Source organism: Ostrea edulis, chromosome 2, assembly GCF_947568905.1.
Source record: "Ostrea edulis chromosome 2, xbOstEdul1.1, whole genome shotgun sequence".
Lineage (NCBI taxonomy): Eukaryota > Metazoa > Mollusca > Bivalvia > Ostreida > Ostreidae > Ostrea > Ostrea edulis.
Window position 1 is genome coordinate 62,407,148 of NC_079165.1, and position 15,809 is coordinate 62,422,956.

The 15,809-nt window shown below is 36.4% G+C and overlaps 1 protein-coding gene across 6 annotated transcripts in view; it reads left to right on the forward strand.

Moving 5' to 3' along the window:
- The first annotated feature begins 4 nt into the window (after positions 1 to 4).
- The window catches only part of LOC125667216 (sushi, von Willebrand factor type A, EGF and pentraxin domain-containing protein 1-like), a 33,212-nt gene continuing 17,407 nt past the window's right edge, over positions 5 to 15,809 (forward strand). Inside the window, exons 1-9 of one of the 6 annotated variants that reach the window (XM_056154731.1) lie at positions 5 to 138; positions 333 to 375; positions 7,107 to 7,233; positions 7,902 to 8,029; positions 8,296 to 8,475; positions 8,773 to 8,958; positions 9,306 to 9,557; positions 13,582 to 13,776; positions 15,553 to 15,756. In XM_056154731.1, coding sequence (XP_056010706.1) covers positions 61 to 138; positions 333 to 375; positions 7,107 to 7,233; positions 7,902 to 8,029; positions 8,296 to 8,475; positions 8,773 to 8,958; positions 9,306 to 9,557; positions 13,582 to 13,776; positions 15,553 to 15,756 — 1,393 coding nt within the window. In that variant the 5' untranslated portion in view covers positions 5 to 60. Of the gene's footprint in view, positions 139 to 332; positions 376 to 4,681; positions 4,790 to 7,106; positions 7,234 to 7,901; positions 8,030 to 8,295; positions 8,476 to 8,772; positions 8,959 to 9,305; positions 9,558 to 13,581; positions 13,777 to 15,552; positions 15,757 to 15,809 lie in introns of those variants that run through there. The other 5 variants (XM_056154733.1, XM_056154734.1, XM_056154732.1 and 2 more) reach the window with 5 other exon arrangements.

Sequence of the window (15,809 nt, forward strand, 5' to 3'; positions counted from 1 at the left end):
GAATGTTCTCATTTCTCTTTATATAAGAGGAAGCAACCACTGCTGTCGCAGTGACCTGCAATGATGTGGCTTCTGTCTATTTTTGTGTGTGGATTCTACCTTACATATTGTAACAGCTATGATTGTTGTAAAACACCGGTAAGTGTCATTATGGTCAAATCAGTAGACCGGGATTGTTTAATTATCATTCGGGTACATGTATATGTCTATCTGGCATAGTGTCATTTCTCAATAAACATCTGCTTTGTGACTACTTGATAATAGTCATAAAGCATATTCTTACTGAGAAATAAAAATACTTATGAAAAACATTTTTTTGGTTTAATTTTCAGGAGACAGATTTATGTCAGCTTTTCCCGAAACCTTGCTATAAAGGTATGTACGAGGGTTATCCAACAACTCTTTTCATAGATTTATTTTCATCGGACTTTTTTGGCACGATGAGAACATAAGTAATGTTTGACGTGAACTAGTATCAAGCATTGTACCAAAAAAGTTTCGAAATACATGATATAGTCAGTGCGGAATAATTACAAAGGGCGCATTATATATTACTTTACTAATAATCTTCTGAACTCTTAACACAAATATGGTTGTGAAACGCAAATTACAAAGCTTGTTTTCGGTTGATGAGAGGGTATGTTGAGTTTTTCTAGCAAATTTCATGATGTTATTGTTCAGTGCAAGTTAAAAGAGATTCTATGGTAAAATAATCGATATTAAATATCCTCATTCTATGATGCGGTGAATCATCTTCAACATACAGTTCTGAATTTCATAAAGAATCCATCATTACAACTGACTTTCTGCTCTAACCAACATCACTATGCAATAGATGACAAATAATCCTTAACTGTTTGCAACAGCATCACAATACATTTGCAGCAAATATTTAATGATACTATAGAGTAATAGGGTCCGTCAGAATGAGAATATCTTACTTTGAAGCTATTTCATCCGATAAAAGAAACGCTTAGTACAATTTCATACAGATTTTATAATGAGAAATACTTAATAATTGATTTATTGACTACACAAAAATGATATAACCGCTGGATTGATAATCAAAGTATCACAACCACTGATGATCATTACGGTATTTAACAGTGCCAGGTCATCCAAGTTTGATATATAGTGTACCCCCCACGGGCACCATCTCAGACAACACCTTCCATGAATGCAATTACTGTCTAGGGATGTTGTTCCACTATATTTGGGTCAGTTGATGCAGAGTTTGATTGATTGTTTTTTACATCCCGTCGAGAATTTTTTACCCATATTGAGGTAGGTGAAGTACCACAAATTTAGACCTATTCTTAGAGCTCAGGACGGTAGCATTGAGTGTTCTTTAGCGTGCCAATCCCTGCTGCGACATGGAACCTCCGTTTTTAAGGTCATATCCGAAAGACCCGTGATTCTCACTTTCAAATGCAGAGCGTTGGGCAAAGGAGCAATCACTACTTATTTAACGTCTTAGGTTTGACGCGGCCATTGCACGAGCAGGACTCGAACTCACAACCTCCCGGTTACAAAGCGAACGTTCAACATGGTGTTGTAGGCACGGTAAAATATAGTACGTATACCACTGAGCTACCGCGACCGGTCGATGCATAATTTGAGGCTGCGGTTATCTTTGGCGGATGAGCGTCCCATGTTTGTTCTATCTTGGATGGCCAAGGAAGAACCTGGATATCATGTCCTTGCAGAACACTATGTGTAAGACAAGCAGTATGTGGTCTGATGATTTCATAGTGGAATACTGCTCCGGGATGCTGCATTAAAGAGGTTTGCACCTGAGATTCGAAGTAATGCCAATTTTTTGGGAAGTTTATTTTTTATCTCTACATTGAAGGAGAATTGGGAAATTAAAAAAGAAAAACTAGGGTCGCAATGCTTGTTATTAAGCTACAGAGTTCTAAACATGACCTTTCTGCACTTAAAATTGACTCAAGATTTATTCGATTAAACTCGATTTGTCTGTTGGTGTGAACACAACATAAGCGACACAAATCAATCATTACATAAAATAGATGTATAATCATGTCTTCTAACAATACAGATAAAAGAAGTTTTTAAATATAAGTATGGAAATGATAATGACCTTTTTGCACTTGATATGCGAAAAAAATTCGTGATATCAAATTTGAGAGTTTAAAAGGACATATTATGAGTAATGTCAATTTCCAAAATTTCACATAATTTTCAAGGTCTTGTCTTAGAATTTAAAATGGAACTTCAAAAAGTAGGGGTTATAGATCAAATTTTTTAATTATTGGCGAAAATACTGAATTTTATACAAAATTTCGAGCAAATTACTTAAAATTCTTTTAAGAATCGGTGTTCTGTTTGGAAAAAATATCAACCAGATTTAATAAATTACAACATTTGAACTAGTTCCAAGTCTGAACTACTTGTCTCATTAACTATAAAACTGAAATACACGTATAGGAGTATAAAAATAGAAGATATATTGGATGAAACAGAAACTGTAATATTATGCAGATTTAGAACTTTTTGATTAATCAATCCTTCCACCACAAAATATAGTCCCTGCAAAAGCCTTTCAAAATTTGAATTGACACAAAAAATTTCAACTGGATAGAGTTCAGTAATAGATGCGTAATATGTTTGCACCAATGGGGTCAGTATTGAACCAGTAAATACTTAATTATAGCATCCTGCGCAGTTGTGCTCAAAAGCTCAGGAGTTAACTTTGTTAATGGAACCATGTGTGACTACAATTTCATCGATATACCGTTGAGCCGTGAAAGTACCCTGTATGTGAACTAATGCTGTCCTGCCTGTATAGGATATTGCTGCCTATACCGTAATACTACCTCCTCCAAAGTGATTAGCCTACTGGAGGCAATTTTGCGTAGAATGTTCATGTTGGCGCCTATACACTCTAAGTCCTCCATCAGGCCTCTGTAGTACAAATCGAGATTCAATGCTGAACCAAACTGTCCGGAAGCTTCCGTTGCCGCAGCTATACTTAATGAGTCTGAGACCATTGAAGTCGATTTCAGCGATGCTGTGGAGTCATGCAAAACATTATTACGAACAGGTCTGCTCGCTATAATCCCAGCATCCCGTAGTCGATTACGAACAGTCTGATCTGATATTCTAAGAATGCCAGGAATGGCAGATGCTGTAGATGACGCTGTTGTAAATTGTTGATGAAGATGACACAATCGGATAAAGCGATTAATTGATTGTATATTGTTTAACGTCCCTCTCGAGAATATTTCACTCATATGGAGACGTCACCATTACCGGCGAAGGGCTGCAAAATTTAGGCCTATGCTCGGCACTTATGACCATTGAGCAGGGAGGGATCTTAATCGTGTCACACTGCTGTGACACGGGACCTCGGATTTTTTCGGTCTCATCTGGAGGACCACCCCATTTAGTCACCTCTTACGACAAGCAAGGGGTACTGAGGACCTATTCTAACCCGGATCTCACGGGATAGAGCGATCATGTGTTGCTGATGTCACGCGTGGTCTACCTGCTCTATGACTATAATTTGTTGAACCATCTGTTCCAAAGCTTTGCTACATTGAAATATCTTGTAACTGCATTTTGTGACCTGTTTTCAATTGCGTTAAGGTATTCAAGTTATAACGAAAGGATAATGAACAATTTTGAATGATTTAAATCAAAGAAATGTTATTGCTAAATGATAATGTGAAGTGAAGTGGATCAAATTCACATGAATTGTATTTAATGATTAGAAGCTGACCTTTTAGTACTTGAGACTGTTTTAAAGAATCATCTGCCCTTCGTAAAATCTAATTTTCTAAAAAAAATTAAAAAAATATGTGCGTTAAGTGATTAGTTTTATTTCGTATTATCATAAAGAGAAAGTGTATGTTACTTTTTACCAAAGGGTTTGTATGAAAATAAAATTTCTTTTTAAAATATTTTAATAAAACATGCTCTTCCCATAGACTTCAATGTAAAATTGTAGGTGATATAAATCAAGCAGTAATCAAAATTTTGAAAATTCCTATGGCGGATTATTTTTATTTGATAATCAATTCCAAATGGTACTATGATTACAAAAGTCCCACCATTCATTTACTAGATATGAAATATGGTCGTTATACATGTACATTGAATAACGTAGTCAAATATCGAGAACCCGTGCATTTGATAGATTACTGGTGCCTGAATCGCGTGCATTAGGAACTTACAACAAATTACAGAGACCGATTTTAGGATTTTATGAAAACACGTTTGTCCTCAATTTTTATAGAATATCTATCCAGTAAGCAATTAGAGTTACATATAACAAAGAGTGGCCACGACAGGTGATTAATTCTAAACCAAAAAATGTATGAACTATTTTTTTGGAATGATTCCGCGAAAAGTTACAAATATGCTTTTCTTTTTAGACTCATCTTTTCAACCATGCAAAGCAAATTATTTTGATTTTGATTTGAATGCCCTTATTAAGAGCGCTCCTGTCGGCAGGTTCAGTCGTTATTCTCTTGCGAGGAAATAAAATGTGAATTTCAATAAACATGTTTATGTCAATAATAGAACATCAGATCCATATAGAGATACGGTAGTTGTTTGTTTTTAGCTCACCTGAGATGAAAGCTCTAGTGAACTATTCTGATCACCTGTTGTCCGTCGTCCGTCTGTCAACTTTTCACAATTTCATCTTCTTTTCCAGAACCACTGGGCAAATTTCAATCACACTCGGTACACATCATCTATGGGTGAAGGGGATGCAAGTTTATTCAAATGAAGGTCCCTTCAAAGGAGAGATGATCACCAAAATGTAAAATTATGATGGGTTATTTAAAATCAGTAGATCTATGTGTATGCAATTCATGGTCCTCGGGGGTAGGACAGGGCCACAATAGATGAAAGTGTTATATGCTGATATATAGGAATATTCATTAAAAATATCTCTTGAACTATTTAAGCTAGGACTTTCATATTTTATATAAACATTTTACGGAAATACCTCTCATGTGATACAATGGTGTGTAATCTTGTGACCTTGACCAAGAAGTTTGGCCTACTTTTGATAAAATTCTGATATATACAATATGTCTTGAACTATTTAAGGTACATCTTTCATATCTTGTTTAGTATATCTTACTTATGACAAGACTTATTCTGATCTTTGACATCATGACCTTGAACTCGGACTTTGACCTACAATTAAGAAAACATAACCTATTAAATATATTCGGAACTATTTTAGGTGGGGCTGTCATATTTTGTATATAGATTCTTTATGGCAAGACCTTGTTCACGATTGTGTTAGATCTATTGACCTTGGAGTTTGACCTACATTTTAAAACAAATCCTGACCTATTTCATATCTCCTGAACTATTTAAGGTAGAGCTTTCATATTTTGTATATAGGTTTTATGGCAATACCTTATTATTTTGTGAAGCATGACCTTGACCTTAGAGTTGGACTTACTTTTTAAATCTGACCTAGTCAATATCTTCTGAACTATTAAAGGTTGAGCTTTTATATTTATTATATAGATTATTTATGGCAAGACATTGATATACTTCGGTGTTTGATCTTGTGACCTTGACCTGGAATTTAACCTACATTTGATAAGAATCTTACCTATCTGATATCTCCTGAACTATTAAAAATAGAGCTTTTATATTCTGTGTATAGATTTCTTATGGCAATGTCTTCGTACTATAATATAATTTTTTGTAGTTTAATCACGATTTAGATATGTTCAATTTTTAATTGTAGTTTATTGTTGTTTTAATATAAAGCGCTTAGAGTAATTTTTTTATTATATAATGCGCTATATAAATACTGTAAATTATAATAACAAGAGGTACTGTGAGCAATGCTCACTAAGAATACCCCTCGCTTACCCCAATCTCCCAAAGGGTGTTGGTAATAGGTATAAACTACCTCTTTTCTGAGTGTAAAAAACAAATGGCATGACAAACCGAACCATATTGCTACTTCGATGTCCAGTGCGCGTGACCTTTGACCTTTTGACCCCAAAATCGATAGGGAACATCTTCATCCCATGGGTAGTCCATATGTATGATATGGTGACTGTAGGTGGAAAGGATAACGCTTTAGAGCCCGGAAACCATATTGCTACTTCGATGTCCAGTGCGCTTGACCTTTGACCTTTTGACCCCAAAATCGATAGGGAACATCTTCATCCCATGGGTAGTCCATATATATGATATGGTGATGGTAGGTGGAAAGGATAATGCTTTAGAGTCCGGAAACCATTGCGTCTACAGACGGATGGACGGACAGACAGACGGACAACCCGATTCCAGTATACCCCCCCCCCCACAACTTGTTGCGGGGGTATAATAATAATATGGTCTATGACCTTGTGACCTTGTTCTTATTCAAAAGAGCTAGATCATGTTAGTCATATTGGTGTTGAGGTATCTCTGATGTTGTAATCCTTTTGGAACTAGGTTGGGGCTGCAATATGGGGTCAAATATTTTGGGGAATAAAGATTGATTAAAAACATCTTTTAAAAATCACAACAGCTGAACAATGTCAGGGCCAAAGTGACACAGGTGAATGATGTGGCCAATGGGCCTCGGGGTTTTCTTTTATCGGGATACAGTATATGTATGACTTCCATACTTATTATGTCCAATAGAGACTTCGCTTGAATACGAACATGCACACGTCATATTGACTCATATTTTCAACCATGCAAAACTAACTATTTTGATTTGAGTGCCCTCATTAAGAGCGCTCCTGTCAGCAGGTTCAAACGTTAATCTCTTGCGATGAAATGTAATGGGAATTTCGATAAAACTTATTTCGATCAAACTTTTCATAATCAATAATAGAACGTCAGCTCCATATAGAGATAAGTTTGTCTACTAGAACCAGTCATGTTGATTAAAGAAATCTATATAATTTTATCAAAGTACAAGTAATTATTAACCCTAGAATGACTCGCTTGTTTACGATCTTTCTTCTTCTTTTTTTTAAAACCTCCAATATGTAATAACCTCGATCATAAAAGCATGTGTTACGCAAACTGTTATTATTATGCTTTATGACTATCCACGTTCTGGCTTTTTTTTTTCTTTTTTCTTTTTGGTTATCTATTCTTTAATTAAGGTGGCAGGCATCCTGAAATCAAAAACTGTCCCGGAAATATATTTGTCACGGCAGACAGGGGGATGTTAACCAAGGCTGTTTACTGGAATGAACCGTCTGCTATAGATTACGAGGATGGACCCGTCAAGTAAAAAACGAATTTAGTAATCAAAGTCACTACGAAAACATAATACACATGTATTAAGTATCATGTCTCCATATTGATGTTGGAATTTAGATCATTTTTATTTTTATTTTCAACATTTATCAGTGTTTCCTTTTTTCAAACACTTTTCATGAGGAATAGATTTTACTTTTGAAAATACAGAAGGGTATGAACTGTGACGCTGTACGCCGGCATGCTTCATGAAGCGCGTATGTATTTTCAAAAATGAAGTTTATTTCTTCTATTTACATTCTAGTTTCTTTTTTGTCGGAATTCACAGGGTTAAAATAAATGTTCTATATTTACTAAATGAACCTGTACTTGTACGCGTATTGCCTACAAATGCAGCGCTATTTTTGCAATTTGTAGAGATATCAAAGCAAACAAAAACAAAAACAATCAAACCAACAAAAAAAAAAACAACCAATCAACAAACAAACAAAAAACAATTCAGTGGAAATGTGAATATTATTTTAAAATTGCAAATTAATGTCATATTCAAAATGCTAAAAGTACATGTATATACATGTAATGTGACAAAATTAACATTTTGTTAATTCTCGTCTTGTCTTTATCGTAATTTAGATAATTGTTTTATAGTAAGTCTTTTGTGTAGGAATCCTATTAACACTGGGGTTTTATTTTCATAGATTAATCATGAAAACTTCGGGGAGTAAGAAGTCGGGGGATACCTTTGAAAAACATTCTGTCATTGGATACTTTGCCAGGGATTCTGATGGAAACACGGCGAGTTGTTCCTTTAATATTTTCGTTACAGGTACTAGAAATGGGTGACGATCTCTGCACTTTTGTGTATTAACCGCAATTCAAATGTAATGCATCAAATACAAACGTACCACTGTATCCATCACACACACACACACTACACACATAAAACACTCACAACGCACATAAAACACACACACATGTTTATTAATCACTCAAAATACATACATGTAGCTTAACGTGAAGCGATTTACATTGATATATAAACTCGCTACCTTCCCTATTCACCTAAATCCAGTTCAAATTGTTCTTTTAAAGTCATTCATTGCCCAAGTCTAAGATTGAGCCCTGACGCTAAAGTAACATGCAACCATGGTGACGAAAGATACGGAACCGTGTGCCGCATTGACTGTAGGTCTGGTTTTTCTCGCATTGGCGTATCACAGATAGAATGTCAGGCCACTGGAAAATGGAGCGGTATCATTCCCACTTGTATCGGTAGTATCTTTGTTATTGGATTTCACTGGATGTTCCATCTGTTCATTTGATAATTAATTAGTATTTACATTTGTATTTTACGAACGTCAATTTATACCTTATACATGTATAATGAATTGTCTAACACCTAAGTATATTTCGCTATGTTTATCAGAGAGAAAATAGCATTTTTTGGGGGGTCAAAATTATATCATTAATTTCAATCTTCAAAGTTTTCATTAAAATGCTCTTTTTATAAGATAAATACATTTTTATGATAATGTACATTTCTTAAATCGTGAATAATGGTTGTTTTAGCCGTTCGCTGTCCGGCACTTCCTCCAAAAACCAAAACTCTAAACTATACCTGCACCGACTATTTTAAGTTCGGAAGCGAGTGCTCGCTTTTATGTCTCCCTGGATTTGACATTCCACAAGGAGAGAGCAGAGTGAAACTTTGCCGAAGTGATGGCAAATGGCAGGGATCATTTCCAAAATGCATAGGTTGTACTTTCTTAGTGTATATATATATATATATATATATATATATATATATATATATATATATATATATATAGTTTCTTTCATCTTTTTATAAAACATTTAGACCATATTTCGGTCTTTAGTTGTTTCCAGTTTATCAACCAAATTGATATTATATTTTACATACATGTACGTATTGATTACATTCTTTTTTGATTTGTGCATACCCCCCCCCTCCTTCATCTACTACGCAGCGCTTGCCGTTTTATCGTTCATTTAGACGGATCACTCATGTTGAATACTTTCATTACTCATATACTTTCCTATTAGATATAAGGTATCTAATACAACACCATATTTTTATCCAGATAAATTCCAGCCAGAGATAAGCCATTGCGTACCCTTTGCGTATGGTACTGCCGATGAAAATTCTACTTCTGGAATTATAGATTGGAAAGAGCCAACTGTGTTTGATAATGACAACAGCACCGTATTAAAAAGAAGTAGTAACATTTTCCCTGGGGACAGGATCGAGGCTGGAACACATCGAGTAACCTACTCTGCAATTGATCAGGCTAAGAACACAGCCAGACCATGTACCGTAACACTATCAATGAAAGGTTGGTAAGGGGATCTAACATGACTGTGATACTACATGTATTTTATAGCTATCGATTTGTTGGTAATTTTGTTGTGCGTTAGCTGTGTCTAGATATCAAATGATACGTAACGACACTAACTTGATACATCAAGGAAATGTGGTGGCGAAACAGATTTCTCCTTTAAAACCCATTCATTTCTGATAGAAGATCAGTATTAAAACAACACAACACACTAAATGGACTAGCAACGACACACAGCAGCTTTATTAATTAAAGAATCCGCCTGATAGATAAAACCAAAAAACTGGCTGCAATAACAGTCCATGACTCATTACAGTGAATAACAGACACAAGCAACGTTTACCAATTTATTCATATAACAGCAATGACACATCCGGGATATACTGAAATGGACAATATCGGCCGCATGTGAAAATTTTGTGGGGTAACTGGGGAGTCGCCCAGTGAGCCAGTTTAACTGAACTTGTAAGGGGTACACTGGGGGGCCCGAGTAAAACATTCAGTGCCCAGACCTGAACGGACGCCAGCGTTCTAAGGAGGTAAGCGAGACCCGCCCTTCACACCCTGTCTCCTGCAGTGCTACCTGGTATGTACATTATCATGTTGGACATAAGCCCCAAACATGCATCAGACTGTAGCATCCCCTCACTGAAGTGAGGTGGATGTGGGCCCAACCGTCCCCGGTGGTGGCCCCACTATTAGTTTACTTGTTTTAACTTGTACGACTTTTAGTACTGTAAATTGCCCCCTGCTTTAGAAGCAGGTGGGGGAAACAACCAGGTTTTGGAGCAGAAACAGTCATCACATACCATTACCGACTCCCCAGTTCGGCCACAGACATTGGAACAATGTCCCCCACAAAAAACTTGTAGGATTAAAAACTGAGTGAAACTCAAAATACAATAAAGAATTACATGGATAAGAATAAGTCATTTGACCAACCACAGTACTTGAAACTGTAGTTGCACAAAAATTACAGTAAACGCACAATTGGCAAACAGCAACAAGCACGAAATGATAAATTACTTGTGCGGTGGGTAAGAAAAACCTTGACATTTGAAGAAAAAGAAAGGAAAAAAATTTCCAAGGCCGCTTGATATTGTTGAGAAATAATTGATTTCCCAGGACCGACATACAGACGAGTGCCATCTGTTCAGAACAACTCAATCTCAGTAGCCTTGGTGACATGGTTGTGTCCAATGTACAAACCTCTAACCTGGTTAGCCATGAATTTTTATCATGCAACTATGGGCATCATGCCAATATCTTCTAGGTACTGAAAACGTGTCGTAGGAGTGCCATCCGCATGAAAAGAGCAATATATAAGTAATGGGAGGGGGGCTATAAATATGCCTTAATTAGTAGTGTTGGGCAGATAATTTGACAGACTAGGGGTTTGCCGGTTTGCTTGGTCTTGGACCTATGTGAAAATACCAACGCTTGACCTAGCTGGTTTTGAGAAACTTGTGGAATCGATGATGACAAAACTGACTGCGCAAACCGTAAAAATGCCAATGAAAAGGCTGCTGAAAAAATTCAGACATGATTAAAAAAAAAAAAAAAATAAAAAAAAAAAAAAAAAAGGCGAGCGACATACTGATGTTAAAGCACGAAAGACTTTAACAAATAATTGGTTAGATATAGGAAATCTCGATATATTGAGACACCTATAAACCGCTTGACACCTTCTAGGGATGAGAGAAATTTGATTGGTTGTTTATGTACATCAACCAGAATTCGCTGTGAATTTTGCCCCAAGACATAGCAGGGTTGGAGGCCTTACGGAGTCGGAATTGGTCGTCATACTTTTGCCAATTTTGTGAACGATTAGCTGCAAGCCTTATATCTCGCATGTACTTAAGCATTTCTTGGGTCGTTTGACTATGTTGAAGTACAATGCTCATGTAAATTATGAAGGCTGATGTCCACTTTTCTATGCTCAAAAAGGAGTTAAGTTGGCGCTTGACTACGCATAGCTTGCCATTGACAAGTTGTAAATCCCCGTGGGACTCAAATTGCTCCAATTCCGTAGCAGATTTGAGTAGGACAGACAGATCAATAAATCCCCCCTCCCATATTTTTTGCTTGAGTTTAAGCGAGACATGACTGCCGATATCATCGCATGCAGATGTAATTTGACAAGGTAAAGCCAAGGGTAAATATGCCGCTTGGTTCAACAAAAACTTGCAAGACTCACCCGGGTTATCCGGTGTACATGCATTATCGATTGGGAATCGAGGGACCTCCTCAGGGGGCTGTGGCTGCCCCTCTGCAGGGCTTAGTCGATCCGTCCAAGGTGTGGCCGTGTGATTTGGACTTCGTTCCCGGAGTTGAGCTGTTGTCCGACGATTACGTTTTATCCCGACCCCCCTGGCCGGGGATCTCTGGGTCGCTGCTCGTTTTTTAGGTGGCATTCCTAATGCAGGAAAAAATTGTTAAAAAGTTATGTGTAGGGAATAAATCCAAAAAAGGGAGAGAAAAACTTCGGCCACGTGCTTGGTTTCCGCCTCTAATACAAGAACCACGTTGCTGCTTCGGTTGGAAAAAGTGTAATGAATGGGTTCGATCACAGGGAGTACCGAGTGTGACGTAGTGCATACAAATTAACTTGTACCATCTAGCCGCTAAAATCACGTAGACCCGACCTACAGGGTGTATCAAAATTAATACGGACTATTTGATATAAACTCAAATAATCTCGAATGTTGTAACAATACAACGTACTAAATGATATAACATGTAGAGTAAAAAACGTACGCGAGTTATCAGATCTATGTGTTTTCCTAAACTGCCTATCGTTACTCGATTAAAATCGGTTCTAATGAACCGCATGACTAAACATACTTATACATGTATTCGAATGGAAAACTTGAAATATCCGGAATAGAAATTGATTTCTATCTAATTCGTTCCTCAAACGAAAGAAATCAAATATCGTGTGTGAAGCTTTGGTAGCTAGTTTCGATCTTTTACGTACTAAGGCCAACATTTTTTTTTTTAAAATCAGTGTTTCCGGTTACCCGATCGACCCTAATTTTTTCTATCCCGATCCTAATTTTCCGGATAAATTCCAGTCCTTGATTTACGAACACTTCGTTTCTCAAATAAAAAAAAACCTAATAAGTTCGGGCTCAATAATCAATTTATCGGAAATTTTCAAAATGGTGTCTTGCATGCTTTCTGCAAGTAGATCAACACAGATATACATGCAATCATGTATTTAATAGGGTAAAATCAGTTTTCAAAATGTCACTTTTGGTTTATTTTAGTATTTTACCGAATATTGAACACTTAATGCTGCATGTCAGTACCCAGAAATGTATGTATCGTGTAAAGGTTTCTTCCCCAGTGATACAAGGCAAAGACTGAATAAAAAATGAAAATTAAAAAAAAAAAACAGTTATACCTACCCTCGACCCTATCTTTTTTTTTTTTCAAGATGTAATAAAAAACTCAATTTTTTTGACCTAAGTGAAATCTTGTATTTCATTTCTGATTTACTGCTAAATCGGAACATATTCTTATTGATCATAGAATTACAAGATATCACTAATCCAACGGTGAACGTTGAAAATGTGTGTAACTATTTTATTGCAGACAGACTAAAACTCAAAAATAAACTTAGCTATCAGCATTGACCTTTTGACCTGAAAAACAATTGGGGTCGTCTTCTACTCATAACCAACCCACATATAAAATATCAATATCATCAAGTGAATAGTTCTCAAGATATTGAGCGGACAACATGTGGTCTACCGACCGACCGACCGACAGGTGCAAACCAATATGCCCCTCTTCTCTGAAGGGGGGCATAACAAGCTGTAAATATTTCTCGAGATCTTCTGTTATTTGAATGTATGATAACTTGGCGTTCTATATGTAAGAACAAAAATGTTGCCATAATATGAAATAAAATAGGCATTAATTAAAAGAGAAATTGAATTTTTCTTATAAAAAAAAACAACCCAAAAGAAATGGATTCTATTCTATGTACCTGTATAAACATCCTCCTTGATTTTAGTGTTAAGCTGTCCTCGTTTGTACAACAATTACTACATGTCTGTCACGTGTCCGTGGGGATATCAATATGGTGGAGAATGCCAGTTCTCATGCAGAAATGGATCTGAACTAATTGGTACAAACACCTCAAAATGTATCAAAATCGAAGAAGATATGTATGCCCGATGGAACTTTGATGGACAACTTTATTGCAAAGGTAATAAAGGCATTTGTCTAGGAAAAAAAATCAAATTCCTGTTGTGAACTTACTTTTTCAATATTCTGTAGGATATATTTTCGTTAATTCTTATTTTTGTAGTTCTGTCATCAGAAAGATAGTCTTGTACGTGTATTTTTCTATTTAATTTTTAAACATCAACTGCTGTTCAGTTTAATTTTCAAATAATATATGCGAGGACTGTTCGATATGTAATGTGTATTGTACGATATCTCAAAAGAAATCGACTCAATAGTGAAATGAACATACCATCCCTTCAAAGTATTCTCCGCTGTTTGAAATACATAATTTCAACCTCTGGATCCATTTCTGAAATGGTCACGGTACGCTAATTTAGGTAGACCTCTGAGACACTGACTGGTGGCTGAGACAAGGGCTTGTCGGGACTTGTAAAGACGACCAAATAAGAACTTTTTAAGTTTTGGAAAAAGGAAAAAGTCGCATGCGACTAAAACTGTAGAGGATGGTGGGTGTGGCAAGACTGTAACCTTCTCCGACTTCACAAATTACTTCACAAGCTCAGATGTATGTGATGGAACATTATCAAGAAGTAGACGAACATGCCTAAATCCTGACACAGGGCGTCGTTTATGATAATATTTTTTGAGCTTTCTTAGTATAACATCTCGGTAATACCGAACTGTAACACTTTGCCCTTCGACACCGGAATTTGTACGGCTATACCATCACATGAGAAGAATATGCAATAAAGAACCTTCTTTGTGCTTATAGTTCTTTTGGCAACTACAGGCCTTCTACCGCGTTTATTTAGCCATATTTTGTTTCCATTTTTTCTTACTGGTTCGAAATAGTGAACCCATGTTTCGTCACCAGTAACAATGTTTGCAAACTGTCTTTGATTGAATTTGGAAAACATTTTAAGCAATTGGTTAGCGGTTTGTACTCGTGCACGTTTTTGGTCATCTGTCAATATATGCGGTATCCCTCTGGCAGAAATATTTCGTACTTTCAAAATACGCTTCAAAATGAAATGCACCCGCGATGTTGATATGCCAACAGCTTTGGCAATATCACGAATCATGTATCTGCCATCACTTTCAATTATTTCCTTGACTTTTGAGACATTTGCCTTGCCTATTACAGTCACAGGTCGGCCAGATATTGTTGCATCTTTAGAGGACTCTGTGCCAGTCAGAAATCTCTTTCTCCACCTACGAACTGTCTCATAAGATACCTTATCAGACCCATAAACTTCCCCCAATTCAGTAAAAATCTGCATTACCGAATGACCTAGTTTTGTGCAAACTTTTATATCAGCTCTAATTTCTTCAATATTCTCAACCCGTTTCCCAACCATATTTACAACAGTGGTCAACGACTGGCTCTATTGAAATGACTATAAGTTTAAAACTATGTGGATCTGAAACCGTTGAAAAGGTATTGAATCGCGCTATTCAAGAGTATCATAATCCACGAAATCGTACAAAGCGTTATCGCGCTGTGGTACAATACACATTATATATCGAACAGCCCTCGTACTTGATTGTTTTGATTATTTATTTCACAACGCGCAATCTACATTTGAAGATTTTTTTCCCCGACGCATATCTAAACAAATTTTAATCCCTTTTTATATCAATTGAGGACTTTGGGTTACATACATATGTTTTCGCGGATGTTAGCATGGGTAAATGTTGATAAGAAAACAGACTTCTGTATTGTTACATTATCGTAAAATACTAAGCGTGGAAGATTCTTGGGACATCCTTATCAGAAATTATCATTTTATTTAAGTCCACAGACGTTGTGTCGACCTGCCCCCTCCACCCAAGAATGGCGCTGTAGTCTGTGACACGTGGTTAGATGGAAGATTTTGTCAGGTTCAGTGTCAGAATGGTTATGATTTCCAACCTGGTTATCGGTTTTATGACATGTTAGTTTGCGGGGAAAATGGACAGTGGGAACCAGAGGATGTTCTTCCAATTCCAGATTGTTCAAGTAAGCTTGCAGACATTGCAAATTAAAGATAGAAAATGATCTCTTCTTTAGAA